The sequence below is a fragment of the Anopheles coluzzii genome, chromosome 3 (genome assembly GCF_943734685.1).
Source record: "Anopheles coluzzii chromosome 3, AcolN3, whole genome shotgun sequence".
Classification (NCBI taxonomy): domain Eukaryota; kingdom Metazoa; phylum Arthropoda; class Insecta; order Diptera; family Culicidae; genus Anopheles; species Anopheles coluzzii.
Genome location: NC_064671.1, coordinates 5,087,087 through 5,105,575, shown reverse-complemented (window position 1 = coordinate 5,105,575; position 18,489 = coordinate 5,087,087). Strand labels below are relative to the sequence as shown.

Genomic DNA, 18,489 nt, shown 5'->3' with positions numbered 1-18,489 from the left:
CTGGGCGGTAACGAGCCGCCGAAACGGTGCACCCGCGGCCGGCTCGACCGCCTCAAGACGGTCGGCACGTTCGACATCACGAACGAGATATCGCGCCTGAGCCAGAAAACCATGAACCTGAACGAACGCATCATCAACACGCAGCTGTTCGCGCAGACGATCGACGAGACGGCCACCACGACGACCTCGGTGGGCAGCAGCGTCGGGCTGAGCGTGGGGTTTGTACCGTTCGTTGCGGCCGCCACCGCCGGGCTGGCCGGACCGAGCGGGACGTCCGTAATGCTGCCGAGTGACGCCACGGCCGCCGTCGCTGCTACCTCTACCGCCGGGCTCGCGAAGCAAAGTGCCGAAACGATCCACCACTCATCGCCGCACCATCTGCATCCACTGCACACGGGCAGTGTGGGGAGCAGTGGCAGTGTGGTCGTCACACCGCAGGGGATACTCACCACACAGCAGCTACCCGTTCACTCAGCGACACCACCCTCGACCAGCAGGGCGGGAGCGAAAAGTCGTAGCCTAAGCACGGGCTCGTACATGACCAAAGACTCGAGCGCAAACTCAAGCGCCGAACGGCTCACCAAATCCAACAGCCACACGGAGGTGCACGTAAGCAGTGAGGGAGTGGCGCAAGCGCTGGCCTGCAAAGATCCGGCCAGCATAATGCCACAGAACAAATCGCTCGAGGAGGGTCGCTCCATGATCCCTTCGGCCAGGAGTTCGCCGCCGGTTCGCAAACCCATCCTGCGCAAATCGAAGAAGATCGTTCGAACCGACTCCGAGTTCCTGAAGGGTAACATCTACGAGAAGGAGTCGAGCGTGTCCAGCTCCCAGTACACACCGACGCGGGACCGGCGGCGGGAACAGTTTGCCGACTACCGCAGCAGCAATCCCTCGTCCGAGACGCACAAGTCCACGGACGACAGCTCGAAGAACATATCGACGGACGAGATCGATACCGTGTTCTCGGACACGATGGATCTCGAGCAGATGGAGCAGGACTATCGGATGCATCTGAAGAACAACTTGCAGCGGGAGTACAAGAGCGATAGCGACACGCTGGACGAGGTGGGCAAGAAGCGAGCGCCGGACTACAACGCGTGGAAGAACCAAAGCTACGAGAACACGTTCGATGTGTACGGGAACGAGATAGGTGCACAGACGGCGAACGGAAGATCGCATACAGCGAACGATCGGCCCCCGGTAGAGGCATCACCCAAGGGAACCGAGGAACATCCCGAGCGTCCTTCCACTTCAGCACCCACCACAAAACCCGACCGGCCGACCGATCTCGAGCTTGGTTCCGCGTCCGACGGTGGGGGGAAATCGTCCACCTCCTCCACCAACGACGGCCCGTTTGGGCATCTGTTCGAGAAGAATTTGGGCCGGTTCAAGCGCATGAACAAGCTGCTCAAGTGCAAGCGCTTCAGCACGTCGGCCCTGTACGAGAAGAAGTCCACGGCCAGTGCCAGCAGTGCCGCCGCATCGGACGGTAAGCCCTCGTTCACGTCGCCCACCAAAAGCATTCCCAACGCGACCCGCTCGCCCGTCAAATCCATACACTCGCAGTCGAAAGCATCGATCAGCTCGTCGAAGTCGTCCCTGTTCGGGAGCAAAAAGTCGGGCTCGGGGTTCACGTTCAAGGGGAAGCGCTTTCTCTTCACCGGCAAGACATCGCCCAACAAGTCGAAGTCGAACAACGAGATCAGCTACTATCGCACCAAGTCGACCAAAAGCTCCAAGAAGGGTTCGGTGAAGAACAACAGTACGGCGTGTTTGAATCTCGAGACGACGTGCACATCGCCCCTGTCGGAAGCGTTCTACAACACGACGGGCAGCGTGCGGTTGAGCGCGATGGAGCTGTACGAGAAGTTTTGCTCGCAGGACTTTAGTGGACTGTACAAGCATGAAACGGTGCGGACGGACACGGACAGTCATGGCAGTGGGACGGACTCGAGTCATTACGAGTCGCACCGGCATCTGGGCGCGATACGGAAGTATAGGCGGCGCAATTTTAAACTGTTGCGGCAGAAAAGTGAACCCAAGTTCTCGTTCCGAACTGATACACTGTACGAGGACAGCTACGATGGGGTGTGCTACCACGACGAGAAGGACGAGGAGCAGGAGTACGGTGCGGAGGAATACAATCAGTTCCTGTACGACGAGCAGTACTACGAGGAGGACATTGAGCACTACAGCATCGAGAACATCTACTATCAGCGGAACGGGTTGATAGCGCTGCCCGACGGCACCTACGTTCAGCGGTATCCTTATCGAATGGAGGACGAAGAGGGCGAAGAAGATGAGGAGGGAGAGGAGGAAGAAGAAGAGGAGGGCGATGAGGAGGAGGAGCTGGGCGAAGAGGAGGAGTATCAGGGCGAGGAGGAGGACGAGGAAGAGTACGAGGAAGAAGAGGACCCAGCGGATGAGAACGAGTTCGACGAGGAGGACGAAGACGAGCTAGCGCTGGCAGAGGAGGAAGAGCAGGAGGAGGAACGGCGACGGTTACAGCGGTTACAGCTGCCTCCGCCCCCGATCGAGCTCGTCGCCTCAATGGATTCGGACTGTGACGAGATCTATCTGATGCCACAGAACGAGTCCGACGGCAAGAAGCTGATCATACAGGACTTTCTGTTTCATCGCAGCAACAACGACTTCGAGGCGAGCGTTAGTGGGGATGACTTCGATCTAGCGGATGTGGATGAGGAAGCGGAAGAAGTGAATGAGCCGACGCAAGTGAAACGGGAAGATTTGGTGGGAGATACTTGCGAAGCGCGATCAGAGGATGAACAGGACTTCCGGATGGAACGGTACGCCGCGACGGACAAGGAAACGCTTACGATCTACAAGATCTGCTCGAAGGAAAGCATCCTGGAGTCGATGCGGGATGAAACGCCCGAGAGGACGTCAGACAACCTACCCCACAGTGCCTCGATGGAGCAGTACTTTCTCAAGTCGGACTGTGTCAGCACGCTCGAGCGGACGGGCTCGCTGGATCTGCTGAGCAACTCGAGCGGCACGCTGAACAAATCCACCCTGACGGACTACGCGTTCGACACGGTGCGGAACATGAACCTGGACAGCTGCAGTACCTCGCGGTTAAGCCTCTCGATCAAGAGCGAAATCTTCGAGGACATGACGAACGGAGGTGGATCCGGGGGTGGTACGTCGATCACGGCGGACGTGGGAGTGGCTGGAGGGCAGCAGGACACTGGCACTGGTAGCGTAGACATGGCGGGAGAAGCGGGCTCTGAAGTTCCTCGCATCAAGAGCTGGAACATTGAGGACTTTACGTTAACGCCTGAAGAATCGTTTTCGGATGAGCAGCTACCGTTGGATGCTCCGAGCGAGGAAGAACCGTCGAAGGTTGTCACAGACTGTGCCTCCGTTCAACTAGCAGAACCTCTTGAGCTCGATCATCACAACGGAACGGCCGAGTACACGATCGTCGACCTAGACGAGGAACCTTATCTGCACGATCCAACAATTTCCGAGTTCACGTCCGAGATCACGAAAGAGTTTGATCTGTTGTTTTCCCGCGCCGAGACGGAATCGCTGCAGGCAGCGGCCGCTGCCGCCGAACAACCACCCTTGCCACCTCCACTACCGTCCCCCTTGGAAGGACCTTCTCATCTCGGTGATGTGCTGAAGCTACTGAGCGATCTTCCCACCCGCTACTCCATGCAGATGCTCGAGCACATCAATCTCGACACGGACGACATCTCGATCCCGGTACCGGAGGAACCCCAGCAGGAAAATGGCACAGTGCCAACCTCTACATCGACCGTGCCATCAGTCCCACCATCACCACCGGTTATGCCGAAACCGGCCACATCTTCTCAGAACTCTTCCGTCCCTCCTATCACTACTGACCCGCCAGAAAGTGCCAAACCGCGTACACTCGAGCCGAGCGGAAGCGGACGATCGTTCGCCAAGATGAAGCTCCGCTCCACACGCTCTAGCGGCGTGGTGGCGGTGGCAAAAACCGCCGCCACTACACCGACAGCTCCCGACCCGCCAGTCGACGGGGCACCAGAAGCTACGGGTGGTTCGGTTTCGGAGGCCGACCGGTTGAAGAAGGCGCGCAGCCAGTCGCTAGGTAACTTGCGTAATAAAACCAAATGTTTTCCATTATAGAATTTAAGCAACACTGTAACAATAATCCTTACACTATCGGTGCTGCCAGTAGTAGCAGTGTAGCGCAAGGCAGGCAGCGCGCGTTGAGGTTACGCCACAAGGTACACCACTGCTCTGTACGCAACGGGGAGCATTCCGTTTCCGTATGCGCAGGCAGCTATTTTATCCAGTTGTTGTAGTAGGTCGATGTGCGTTGTTGGTGCGTGTTTGTCCGTTGCGTGCCCGAAGCGCGATACTTTTTTATACGATTTCCTCCCCCTACCGGATCGCCCGGATCCGGGATGGGAGGGGAATCCGTTTGGTAGTCAGCTGTCGTCGGCCCATCCTTTCCCACTCTTCTTTCGAAGGCGCCCAGTGGCGCCTGTGTTCCACGATAACCACACGCGACGGCTTACGTATTTATACACAGATCCAAGTAAGTAGGATTAAGATTCTAGAGTAACAAATTGGCTAGCATGGTAGGGTTTTGGGTTTTGGGTCGATCGATCCTGAACGTCCTAGAGGGCCTTTCTTTCCCTCCCGTTTCCAGCCTCCGTGCTCACCCGTTTTCGCTACCACTTTTGTTTCCGTTGGCCACCGTTTTTACCATTTTGGGCCAGCATTTTGAAGTTGGTTTTGAGGTGCGCGAGGGGTGTGTGTGGTTTGTATTTCGTGTTTGGATGTGAAACGGACAGAAACGGTAGTAGATAGATGGGGGGAGAGTAATTGTAGAATAGATAGAGCTCAGCTAACAGGGAAAACAAAAACAGGGGAGTTAGTGTTAATGCCGAGTTTTCTATTCCGATGGGACCACGAACACATGGAGAGAAGATTTCATTTGCCGTTACATATTTCCACCGCAATGTTGTGTAGAAGAGGAAGAGAAACATAGTCGTTTAAGCTTAACCACTTACTACTAGTGCTACTACTACTACTACTATTACTACTACTACTCCTTATCCAATGTTAACGCTATCGTGTACGAAGTCGACTTCGGTTTGTAAACACATGCGCACCGATGTGCTATTTGCCTTTGTTACTGTTATACACTACTAAGGATCGCGATCGCGATCTTCGGTGGATTGCTGTCGTCAAAAAAAGGAAGAAAAAGAGAGAGCAAGAGAGAGTGTGTACATGTTTTTGTGTGTGTGGGTGTTATGTGTTACTGTAAGTGATGCGTGTATGATCGTACTTAGTAAACCCACTAGACTTACCGTAGAAGAGTTCGATAAACAGTGTATAGAACAAAAACCCCCTAAAAAACGAAAAGCATCTCGCCCCACATGTGTTACAACCACAAAGGCATTGTAGATAATATTGATTGAAGAAGCAACAAAACAAAAAAAAACACACACACAAAAACAAACCAAAACAACCTTGTAAATCGCAAACCGAGCAAAAAGATGAAACGTTCTAAAACTTCAATAGGCTTACTTTCTGGAAACTGCAATCGGCACACCAAAGCCCGGGCGTGTCACACGCTAGAACGCCCGGGTGCCATTGTAAGCGGAAGAGGAAATGAATAAGCAAACATATTAAGTCAACCTAAGCTAAGTAAGTTTCATACATGTAATACACATGTTACATACACAGAGAAAGAGAGAGAGAGAGAGAGAGAGAGAGAGAGAGAGTTAGATGAAGAGAAAGAATTAAAGGTAAATATTTCCTGTTATTGTTGCTGTTATACCGATAACTTCCTTTGCGCCGATCGGTCCTTGTTGTATGGAGCATACATTTACTAATCAACATACTAGGAATTCTTCCATGAAATGGTTTAGTTGCTGTAGGAAAAAATGAATCTTAATTTGTCTTTTGCTTTTTAGTGATCATTTTGAGATGATATGTTGATCATCGATAAAATATGAACTTGATCTTCAAATTGCTCACCTGACTAAGGTGAAGCGTTTCCTTTGTTATTTTGTTCTGTTATACAAACACTGTATAAAACAAACCCATCCTCATACATTACTTAAGCTAAGCCTAACCGTAAGGATCTTAACATACTGAATTAAACCAAACCGTGATACAGTTTAAATGTGTTTGATGGAATGTATGTGAAAACTCGCCCGAGAACAGTGTGTATGTGTGTGTATTTATGGTACGGGAGGCGCGATATACTGTTATAATAGTAATTTTTATGGAAACCCCCCAAACCAAACATCCTCTAAACAAGATGTTTACGTGTGTGTGCGTGTGTGTGAATTTTCGTGTATTTGTAGAATATACATGTGTTACAACTGGTTGTAAAGATGTATATGCTTTGTTTGCCATGTGGTATAAGAACGATCGTAAGGAGATGAACGATCGCGAACGTTATCGTAGTGTAGCATAAATTGGAAGGAATATATACTACAAAGAGTAACACCGAACACGTTACAGAAAGCGAGGCTCATACGTTTGTAGACACACAGTTTTAGGGACACACACACACACACATACAAAAATTAAGCTCGATACTGCTGTAAGCGAGATCACGATGGGTAGTGAGGGAAATGAAAGTTAACTGGTAAAGAAACAAAACAAAACAAACCAACAAGACAGAAAGTAGTTGTACCAAGCGAGCCGCCAAGCGATCGTGTTTGGCTTTCGATAGTTTTTGGACTGTATTTCCTACTGATCATTTTCAGTTTTTATTTTCAGTCTGCATCTCGAATTGAGGTGTGCTGTTTTTGGAAGCTTTTTCTCCTCGTGCGACGATCGTGTCAGCTTTTGCCTCTTAGGGTGTGTACCCCTGTTGCTACTATAGCTCAGTTTCGGTGCGATCGTACTCGCGAACAACTATGCACCGTTTCGAAACTCACACACATTTTTGCAGCTTTTTTTGGATAAGCGATGTACCCGCTCTTTTTGCACTCAAACAATCGAATGGCCTTAAGACAATGGAGCGAATACGGGGAAGCGATTTATGGAAGTGAGATCAGGGCAATTAGGGAAAGGATATCAGGCACTGCGTTTAGAATGCATCTTGGGGTTGGACGTCTGCCAAGCGGATCATCTACGCCTTGATTTTGTAGTTTCTTTTGTGCGCGAGAATAGGATAACCTACAAGGCTAATGAAGCAGCAGGAAGCGCAGGAGCGCAGGAGGAATTGACAAGTGAGTTAGGCAGGCTCCCGGCTCTTATCCCTCTCCTACCTACACGTGTAAATGCTGTTCTTATTTGTGTGCCACGTGGCATGTTTGATTCCCAATCTGTTTTTGTTACCGTAGCTAATATCGATCCTGAGTCGAGGCCGCTGAAGCTGCCCGCGTCGGTTCGTTTTTGTTGTTCTTAGCTGGAAAGATTTTAACGAGCAAAAAAGGGCAAATGTAAAACATAGAACGTTACTTTAAATAAAAATAAAGAAAACTATAAATGACCGTATAAAAAAAAAGTCAAGCAAAGGCAACCATCAAGGATACTAAACGTGTAACGTGTAGGCAAACTCCTCGTACACGGCAAGGAATTAAACAAAACCCATTAGTCTAAAGATAAAAGCGTAAAACAAATAAAACCAAAAACAAAACAAAAACACTCGGTAAATGTTAAGTATTAACGTGATAAAACACAGACACACGAGACAAGTCAAGCATTATATGTTGTATTTAGGTACCAATTTTCGTGACCAGATAAGAAGGGAAGTTCGGATTAGTGTCCAGAATGGTCGGAGTATAACGCACAGCAACTAAACAAGAAACTCCTCCACATCCTATAGCTCAAATAACTAAAACAAATCATAATAGAACAATATATACAACACACACAATGACACACACAAATGGTTATGTTTTATTTTTGGATGCTTAACGTTTTACTTTCAAAACTGTTATACACGTTTTCGTTACCCTTTGTACAGGCAATCGAAGCCAAAGAGTCACTCCAACTCATCCGTGCAAGCGCATCGAAGCGCATTGAGATGTGCTGTGTAGGATAAGCATAGCGAATGCCAGTGTGTGTAGATGTCATTGTTAAAAAGTAGATAAATTAAACAACAATAGAAAGGGGATCGAATGGTTCATGAGATCGATCGTGAGGTTCATGAGATCGATCACATCACAGCGAGACTCAAAAGGGGAGACAGGTTTGGTTTTAACCAGTACTACACACCTCTTCAAATCGGCTAAAAATCGATGGAAAATGAGAAAACAGGATTTTTGTATGTACGTGCTGTAGTTACGGAGCAGAAGCAGAAATACACACTCACTAGCACCAACTCAAGACAGACCGAACGTAATTGTTAAACAGTAAGATTGTACAATATCAGCTCCTAGTTGTGTAGACTAATTTACAACTTGTTGTGTTACGTTTTTACGTTGAGTGGTGTGTGGAATAAACTAAACACATACATACCACACCAAGCGCGTAGACCGTTCGTTGGTGGGACCGAATAGTAGAGGCAAGAGCGTAAAATATCAGCGGTATGAGTTTTATGTTGTACTGTAAAATTGTATGTTGAATGTCTACCTTATTTCGTTAACAAGAAGCTCTTTGTATAACCCAGAGTATAAAATTATTTTTATATTTGTGGAATCCAGATACATCCAGCATCAAAATAAAAAGAAAAAAAAACATCGTTGGAATATAAACGGTTGTTTATTGTTGCACTGAAATATTTCACATTACTTTCTGGGCCCCATGAGCACTTCAAAAGAGGCTTAAAATGCGCTGCAATCAATGAATTGTTCAAACTTGAGATTATCGATAAACTACGCTCGTATATTGTGCTTTTAAATTGGTGCTCTAGGTCTTGCCTTAAATATTTCACCAACAACCGTCGATTCAAAATATGCGTTGAAATATATCTCATGATTCACCACCCAATTCACCACACTATGGAAGCTCATCGCATTTCATGGACAACAAAATTGCTCCAGCATATTCGATGAAAAGGAAAGAAAACCAAACGTTTCGTTCAAAAAGAAATCCGCAGCTCGTTTTATAATAATTATATATATTATTTTGACTAATTGAAATGAAATTCAAGCTCCGTTCTTTCGTTCCTGTTTCAAATTTGTTTAAAATTGAAATATTTCACAATACCATTATATAGGTAAAATTTCCAATGATAAAACACATAGCATATAACAATTCGTATTTTTCCTTTTTATTCGAATCCCCGTTTCTAATAGAACAACATAAAATTAATTTATTATTTCATGTGTAAACAGTTATCATTCTCATCATTGACGTGAAAGTGATTCGTTTGAAATCGTTTCATTCCAAACTGAATGTATTATTTCGATTGAGCATCCCTGACATTCCTAGCGATTGTGTACCGCCGCACCATCGGTGTATCAGTGTGCTGCGGGACTACGAGAGTCAGTTGGAAGCCTCACTCCAAGGCGGAAACAGTGGCACAACCATCGGTCCATCTCTTTCCCAAGCGCACAAGTGTGAGCGAGAGCGATGGATGTGAAACACCGCACCAGCACTGCCGGCGGTACCCGTCGCCTGTGCCGAACGCCGACAATCAACCCAACGACGACTAGACTCAAAAGCGCTTCCGTGAAAATTCTGCACACGCCGTCTAATGCGAGTGTCCGCTAGAGTGTGCTGCACGGGAAACGGTTGCAATCAAAGCGAGTGGAGCAGTCGTAGCAGTCGAGTCGCAGTTTTTGGTGTGGTGTTGGAAAAGCAGTAGTTTTCACAAAGTGTGGTCGGTTTCCCAGTTCTGGAGGAAAAGAAGTTAATTTGGCTGAAGGCAGCAGTGCAAGAGGAGAGAGGAGCGTGAAGAAGGTATGGATGAGAAGTGGGACGTGGTATTGGCTCTGGGTACGAGACCTCCGTGAACGATTGAAAAAAAAGATGGAACGGAGAAAATTAGAAATCTTTTCCTAGCGAAGCGTGTATCTTCTCTGGCTATAAACCTTTTTCCCCGGCGCGACCCAAAGAGTTGAGGCGATGGCAAAATCGATCGATGGACCCGCGCTACAGCACAGCACACTGTTGGCAGACATTTTTCGTGGGAATATCAGGCACAAGGTGGTGGCAGGCGGCGGCTGGCTGCACACGGAGTCCGGTTCCGAAGTCTTCCTTCGTATGGCGGCGTGATAGATATGAAATCGATATTGGTTTAGCACACCATGTATTTGCGGAAGTAGATTTTCTATGGCACATTTCTTGCAGCGCCGGCTGTGATTCGAGCCTGGGTGCAATAGCGAACCGAGATGCCTGAGTAGCCCCCCCAGAAAGGACAAGAGAAAAAGAGGCCCATTGCGCTTATTACGCATTTCTCGGTCGAGAGGAGGAAATTTGTTCAATTGATGGCTTTAGAGAGTGTGAGGTATGGGTGAGCGTGTGTGTGTGTGAGACACAGAGAAGGGAAGAAGAGGGAGAAGAGGCTGAGTGAGGGCGAGCGAAAGAGAGAATGTGAGGGAGACGAGAGAGCGAGAAAGAGAAGGTGACATTGTTCTAATCGCAGTTTGCGGCGGAAAAAAGCAACTGCAAATGGAGGCTAGCGAGGAGGAGCGTGTTCCGTTCGTTTGTGTGGTTGAAGGTCATGGGTTTCTTCGTAGCGAACCCCTCTTTGCCTGTAGCAAGCAACTGCGAATAGAGAAAGGCACAGCAGCAGCAACAGCAACACAACTGTACATTGCATTGGAAATATTGAGGAATTTCGCGTACAACAGCATTGAAGCAAACGCGGTGCAGCAGTCTCTAAAACAGTTGCCATGGCGTACACAAACACACTCACATGCAGGTGCCGATCATGATGAGGCTGGCACTACTACAACTACCCCATCGACACAGACACAAACACACATGTGCCTTGAAAATGCGAATTTTGATCCTGCTTCAAGATGGCAGCGCTGGTTGTGTGGCTGCGTTAGGATGATAAGAAAATTGCCTATTTCGTACTCTTGGATCAATCGGTGAGATGAAAAGTAGTGAGTAGAGGAGGGAACTGGCGCTAAAGAGAGAGAGAGAGTGAGAGAGAAAGGGAGAAGGCAGAATCGCGAGCAATAAGATTAAAAGAGACAGAGACAGAAGGGCTCAAGACGACGATCGACGACATCTTGTGGAGTTTTCATCGGTGTTTGAGGGGATGGAAAATCCCGCATACATCATCGCCTCCATGCAATGGAGCTGAAAACTCCATTGACTTGTGACGTTGGTTTTGTTAGAGGCAAAAACGCGTTTCACCCAGCAGCGCGTCCAATTACCCGAGCTAAGATACAGCCGCATAATGACAAGGGCAATGAGAGGATAATATACCATCAGCACCAGCGGCGGCCGATCTCCTGTTGCCGTTCCTGAATGTGTGTTTAGGCTTTGTTCCCAAGCCGCGCGCCGCGTCTATGTGTACCGTATGTGTGCGTGTGTATGTGTATATCTTAAGTTGTTCCCTCTAACATTCTGTCCCCAAACTCGTCGTCTTCGTCGTGAGAAAGATTTTATTTTTCCGGTTCCCGTTTTCCTGATCTTTTCCGTCGCATTCGGCGGACACGTTTGGCTCGCATCGTGACCAGAATCCAAAAAAAAAAATGCCAACTCGCCACCAACGTCACCGTGTTTCATCTATGAGCAACAAAAAAATGGTGTACCTAATTTTTATTCCGCAGAGTGTGCGAAAGCGAGAGAGAGAGAGTAAGAGAAGAGAAGAAGTGTTGATTGCGCGTGAGAGCGAGAGAGAGAAAGCGAATTTTCCCATCTTCTAAACTACATTACCAACAACAACCGGATTCAAGATGATGTCCACCAACACTTGCTTCAAGTGCGACCGTCCCGGCCACTATGCCCGTGACTGCCAGAATGTCGGAGGCGGCGGTGGCCGTGGAGTCGGTGGACCGCGTGACCGCCGGGACTTTGGCCGTCGCGAGAAGTGTTACAAGTGTAACCAGATGGGTCACTTCGCCCGTGACTGCAAGGAGGACCTGGACCGGTGCTACCGTTGCAATGGTGAGTAAAGAGAACCTTTTTACAACAGCATACATACAGATTCTATATCTTATTTCATTTCATTATCTTTTATTCTCGTCATCTGTAATGGCGGCGCCTCGCGCGCGCATGCTAGGGAAAAGCGTATGAAGATGCACATTTTATTGGTTATGTTGCCTTCGCAACCACGTCGTGGCGGCGCTGGTACAGTTGGCCCCGATACGTCTTGTATTTGTGCCGGTGTATGGGTGTATGTGTGTGTTTCAGTGCGCACACAGCACGTCATCCCATGCTTCTTTCCGGTGTGCAACGCAATCATCGAACCGTTGTGTCACCCATGTGCTTTCAGGAGAGGTGCTTCCATTTTGCTATTTTCGAATTCTAACTGTATTTCTATCGCTTCGGTAAGAAGCGATGAAGAGAGCAAGAAGACAAGGGGCCCTCTTTCATAACCTAGCTTCCGGGATTGTGGCACGAAAAGCCTGCTGCAGTGGCGTATGCGCGCACACACACACATACACACCCAGTGCCGGTAACCGGCTGTGCATCGCACACAAACGAACATGCGTTTTGCCGGCGTGCGTGCGAGTGTGTGCGTGGACGGTAAAACTCACCGCCAAGAGAGATCGTACCGCCGCCATTGACGACACGCACACAGCCAACTGAGTGCGTTAGATGAGAAACACACAGCCAAATGGTGTCGCTGTGCTACACACACGTTTTCGTTAGGGAACGTGTGTGCGTGCGTTCGTCTAATGGCGGCAGCTGCGGCTACTTCGATCGTCAATAGCACACCTTTTCGCCGATTTTTTTGTGAAACCACATGTGGTTTTTTTTTGCGGCAGAAAATATATTGCGTCGTTTGCAATTCTGTCTCTCGCTCCGAGCGTTGATTGTACTGTGGCGTACCCATTTCGAACATTTTTATTCAGTCAATAAGGAAAAGACGGGCGGCCATTTCTGAATTCTACTGATTGATGATTATTTTCTACTGACGACTTCATATGAAGCCTATTTCTTGACTTAATTGTGTGTAGTAAACCCTTTGGAATAGAGTGTTTTGTGACGCACGTACAGTACATACTGCGTTTCTACTTTCCTTTTTTTCCAAGGTCTCTCTAATTACACATTCCCCGCGCGCGCGGTACCATTTTAATCCGTTCCCATTGACTGACTGCTGTTTTTCGTGTGCCAACGTGTACACTCATCATCACCACGACACTGCTGCTTCCCAGCTAGCGGTTTTCTTACCACAGGGGGGTTGTCTTTTACATACTTTTCATCGCACTGAAGCAGAAAATTACAGCTGCGGTAACCATGTCTCTGTCCCACCACACACACTCCCTTCCCTTTGAAAATCGCGCATTTGTGCTGCACAGCAAACGATCAATGAGATATTGATTATGCATACATAAGCACAAGCAATATTTTTTGCATGGATGGTACAATTTAAACCGGCTTTGAAAAGAAAACGCGGTAAATGGATGAAGGAGGAGAGTGAGGGACAAGTAAGTTCCAGTTTAAGCTTTCAAAGCTTCCGTTCTCCATTTTTTTGTGTGTGGTGAGTGATTGTGGCGATGCAATTAAACCCTGATATTAATCGGCATAATTTAATCAATCATCACCGGCACGAAGTAGGCGTGTGTGGTTAGTTCCATTAAGGCCGGGCTACATTGATCGTACTCGCAAGCGTAATTTTGATTTTCACTAGCGCATCTGGCGGCGGCTGACCGAAGCATTTTGCCAAACAATTTGGAGCCGCTTCAGAAAATACGTTATTTTTCCATGTTTTTTTACTAAAAACGGAGGAGAAAGGTTTGTAAAACGTAGATACACATGTTTTGCACGCATTGCATCCATTTTTGCAATGGAAAACGATGGAAAAACTACTTAATTTTGAGATCCGGCATGACCATTCCTTGGATTACCAAAAATAGCTTCCACCAGTCGCCGCCAGATGCGCTAGTGAAAATCAAAATTACGCTTGCGAGTACGATCAATGTAGCCCGGCCTTTACACTTCTTTTGCTCTGACCGCTTGGTAAGATGGTGGTACCTTTAGCAAGGAAAATGAGATGAACATTCATGTATATGCCGTTCGCTTTTCCCATTTTCCCCGGTCTAGCGATACTGTTGGGTGTGAAAAATACGTGGGCATAATTTTGCTTCGCGACGGTGACGCGCAAAAGATGGCTCTACGGGAAGGAGTCAGAGAGTGGGCGCGATAATAATGTGGTGTGTTGGTGTGTTGATGGTAATGGTACATGCGCGCGCCATGCGAGAGGCGCAAGCAAAAGCGCTACGCCAGCAACATAATACCGAACCTCTCGGTCGATCGGCAGGGTCTCTCCACTACTACCACACACACTGCCAATAGCGTACAATGACGTGCTACATTTTACACGCGTGCCCGAGAGCGCGATTGTATTTGTGTGGGAAATTTTCTCTTGCTCAATTGAAGGAGGAGGAAAAGTGGACGAGATGACGATGTTTTAGTGGGAAGGTAAGAGGTTGCTCCTCATTTTTCTTCCATCGAGGGAAGAACTTGAAATGGATGGGAAGACCCGAGAGAGATTTCATTTAATGCATACAAATTAGAAGCATCGTCTTCCTGTGTGCTTTTGCGGGTCGTGCGGTGTAATTGCTTCCTTGAAGTGTCATGTAATATGCCCCCGACGGACAAACGGTTATCAGCAACGAAACTAATATTTTGCGTTTCTTTCTGTTGGATGGCGATAACGAGAGCCTGGTCAGAGATAGTACAATCGTTGTTGGTTAGATTATTTTTGCACACGAGGGTCGCGCCTACTGCGCCGCCAGTTCCCAGGGTGTACGAGGGTTGATAAGGAAAAAAGCGATGAAGAATAAAGATCGAAAAACCACCCCCCGCAATGAAAATCATTCATCATGTTTGTTTTTTAACGTACAATTCGTGTATTTCGATTGACTTTTCTTTTTCTAACCAATGTTACCTTTGTGTTGATGTTTTACAGGCAGCGGCCATATCGCGCGCGACTGCAGTCTGTCCCCGGACGACTCGTGCTGCTACAACTGCAACCAGAGCGGCCATCTGGCCCGCAACTGTCCGGAGAAGAGCGACCGCGACATGAACGTGTCGTGCTACAACTGCAACAAGAGCGGCCACATCTCGCGCAACTGCCCGTCGGGCGACAAGTCTTGCTATAGCTGCGGCAAGATCGGCCACTTGAGTCGTGACTGCACAGAGAACAAGGGTCGGGATTAGAAGTCGGGTTACTCGTCGTGGTGTGGCAGTAACAACAACACTGCGGCGTATTTCCGCTTGCCACATCAGTCCTCCTCCTCCTCCTCTACAACGGCAGCAGTAAATGCATCATCATCTCCGCATCAGCAGCAGCAGCAGCAGCAACCGCAACCGCATCACCACCATGCGCAGCAACAGCACATGCAGCAGCAGCAGCAGCAGCAACATTCGCAGATGAACCACCATCAGCATCAGCAGCAGCAGCAGCCTCCGTCGGCGCCGCCCCCACACCACCATCATCATCATCATCATGCGCATCATCCAGCGGCGTCGGCCGGCCCACTGCACGGCATGCCCCATGGCGGTCCGCCCCATCTGCATAATCTTGCCGCGGCCCATCAGCAGCAACAGCAGCAGAACCACCATCATCCGCAGCAGCAGCAGCAACAGCCACCGCCGCAACAAGGTGGCCCGCATCAGCAGCATTACCAGCAGCATCCGCATGCCCAGCAGCAGGCGCAACAGCAGCAGCAAATGACCTTTGCCGAGACGACCAAGTCGACGATTCTGAAGACGGCGGCTGGCGGCGTCGGCGGTGGTACTGGAGCCGCTGTAGCCGGTGGAGGGTACGTGCTGCAGGAGAACTACTACAACTCGGCCACGGCAGCGGCGGCCTCGTCACTGATCGGCCACTCACCGTACGGTGTGGGAACGGTCGTTCCGCCGATCGGTGCCGGGGCGGCTGGCGTTGGTGCGGCATGTGCAGCGGCTGCTGCGGCCGCCGCTATTTCGGCCAGCAAGCCCCGCTTTAAGCTGTAAGCAGCCCCCTTCCCCTCAGTCGTAGTCTCGCCAGTGACCCCTCACACACGTATGACAAAACAACCATGATGTGTGTGCAGCAGAATTGGGAACTTTACATGCATGATGTGTACGTACAATGGCTGATGATGCCCCCGGGGGATGATGATGGGGACTGAAGAAGAAGAAGATGAGACGATGCCGTAAAGGAGAAAGAGGAGGATGGACTGTTGTGGACACAGTCAGGAAAGAACAGAGAAGTAACACGCGACAGAAGCAGAAGCAGAGGCAGGAGAACGGAAGAGTAAACGGAAACTTCATTTATTATAAACACACCTATCCTTAAATATTATTGATTATAATGAAACAAACAAAAAAAAGGAAGAAGAATACAAACACACAAAACAAATCAACAAAATATGCATTATAATTATACAAACACACATACATACACTACTCTCTCTGATGTAATTGTAACGAAGGTAGCGCAGCAGCACAGAAACACACGCAAATTGGAAGTTGGAACGAGAAATGATGGCAAACAACATACAAACAAGCGCACGCGTTTCACACGTGTATCAGCCATCTTCCCGCCTCCCGAACTCACCCGAAACAAGAGGGAAAGAAGGATCAACAAGCTCTTAGATATTATGTTCTCAACCAAGACGGTAGGGCGTGTCTGGTTTTGTGTACCTACTTACCCAGAAAAGAAGAAGGGTTTTGAAGATTACTGGTCGTGTTTGTACCCTGACGCGCGCAATATCCATGAAAATTGTTCCTTGTAGATACACTTACGAGGGGTTGAGTTTGAGAGAGGAGACTACTAATTTAGGTTAAATCTCAAGGAATTTCTCAAAGACAAAGAGGCAGAGAGCAGAGTTTTTGGGTGGTTGTGTTGTTATAGCATTGTTCCCTCTCGCGATAGTTTTTCCCGGCATTTTTGGCAAAACGATTCCACACAACCACCACCGTGTCTCGCCGCCACAACTAACAGCAAGCACCTTTTAACTGATCACTTCAAAGAGGAGGGACGAGCGAATGTGTGTGTCTATGTGTTGAGTCCGTATCGCAGGATACTGGCTCGAGCGACGACACACTTTACCTATTATTATTGCCTATGTTTTGATGGGCACCACCAGGTCGAAGAAAAATGAGGCTTTTAGATTCGGACGGTCGGAATTGCGTGGTGGAAAAGAGGGCTCTCTCAGCTGGACACTGGGAGCGGTAGTGCCGTGGTACCACCCGTGAGACGATTTTTCGAAGGAGAGAAAAAGAGAGAGTTCCAGGGTGGAGGAAGAATTGTGTAACAAATGTTGGTCATTTGTCTGTTGTATGCCACGTTTCTATTATTAAGAGCTAGAGCGAACTGCAATGCGAGCGGCGCGTGTCAAGAGAGAATGTTAGAGGAGTGTTCCACACAAATCCTTATTGGAGAAGTAGTAGAGTAAAACCACAGAATCAATAATAATCCCCCCGCGGTGTGTGAAAAATTTGATTTTAGAGAGTGCATTGAAGAATGTTCTTAAAACTCGATAGCCCAGGAACCAGCAGCAGCAGCAGCAAGTAGCAAGTATATAGCGCCAAGTACAACATGCATGCGTGCGCGCGTGCGCGCCTCATGCACGTGGTAATTGTGTAGTAAGCGAAGGCTGAGCGATAGCGCGCGCGCGGTAAAAGGACCGATCTCCCTTAGCAGAGAGAGCGCGGGGACTGATATGATCTCTCTAAGAGACGCACCGAGGTGTTAGTAGTATGTTGTGCGGCGGCAACGTATCGTTGTTCGAATGGTGTTGCCGTTTGCGGTGGAGTAAAGGTGCGCGTGTATGCATCCTTAAGCATATATGCTGACGCAGCGTTTGGCCGTAATCGCGCCACCATTTGGAACACCGCCGCACAACAGCGAAGATGCAGCGGAGGAGGAGGAGGAAGAGAAGTGTGTTGTCGAAGGCAAACAAACAAGCAGAGACAGAGAGAACATAGTTGATGTGTTTGTGTTTGGGTAGTAGTAGCAGCAGCAGCAGCAGCAGGAAGATTGGAAGCAAAAACAAATGGAGAAAAAATTGAAGAATTTTGTAATAGTGATTAATTTGAATTATTATGGAGATGAAGAAAACAAAAAAATAATCCTAACACGATACAAAAAACAAACAAACCCCCCTTTTCGCTGTTGATGTATTCGTTGCTTTTTTGGCGTTGGATTATGTTTGTTGTTGGATGATGGGCCATTGTGTTCGAGATGATAATGGCGTTTTTGGAGAGAAAGTCGAAAAAGAGAAACACACGAACGACGGCGATGAACGGTGGAGCGCGAGGAGTTTCGACGACATTTGAATGATGATGGATGGGTGAGTGGTTGGAAAGAAGCTTAATATGTGTTTGATATGAGTCTGATTTTGCTATAACAAAAATATCTAATAAGAGAGCGGCGATGTAAAGACGCTCATTTTATGAATATCCTTTTTTTTATTTTGACCTTATTATAAAAACATTTATGGT

The 18,489-nt window shown here is 48.3% G+C and overlaps 2 protein-coding genes across 2 annotated transcripts; both read left to right on the top strand.

Annotated features, from left to right (window-relative positions):
- Positions 1-110: 110 nt before the first annotated feature.
- Positions 111-8,681, top strand: LOC120955201 (uncharacterized). Its single transcript, XM_040375822.2, has one exon. It carries the CDS (start codon positions 112-114, stop codon positions 4,135-4,137), a length of 4,026 nt encoding a protein of 1,341 aa, XP_040231756.2. The 5' UTR covers position 111; the 3' UTR covers positions 4,138-8,681.
- Positions 8,682-9,457: 776 nt separating this feature from the next.
- LOC120955347 (CCHC-type zinc finger nucleic acid binding protein) lies at positions 9,458-15,310 on the top strand. The gene is made up of 3 exons (XM_040376170.2): positions 9,458-9,831; positions 11,658-11,994; positions 14,966-15,310. Exons 2-3 carry the CDS (start codon positions 11,784-11,786, stop codon positions 15,214-15,216), a joined length of 462 nt encoding a protein of 153 aa, XP_040232104.1. The 5' UTR covers positions 9,458-9,831; positions 11,658-11,783; the 3' UTR covers positions 15,217-15,310.
- Positions 15,311-18,489: the final 3,179 nt, after the last annotated feature.

Coding starts and splice junctions, on each gene's coding strand:
- LOC120955201 (XM_040375822.2), top strand. CDS start 112: ATGAACCTGAACGAACGCATCATCAACACGCAGCTGTTCGCGCAGACG.
- LOC120955347 (XM_040376170.2), top strand. CDS start 11,784: ATGATGTCCACCAACACTTGCTTCAAGTGCGACCGTCCCGGCCACTAT. Junction 11,995..14,965: donor CCGGTGCTACCGTTGCAATG/GTGAGTAAAGAG, acceptor GATGTTTTACAG/GCAGCGGCCATATCGCGCGC.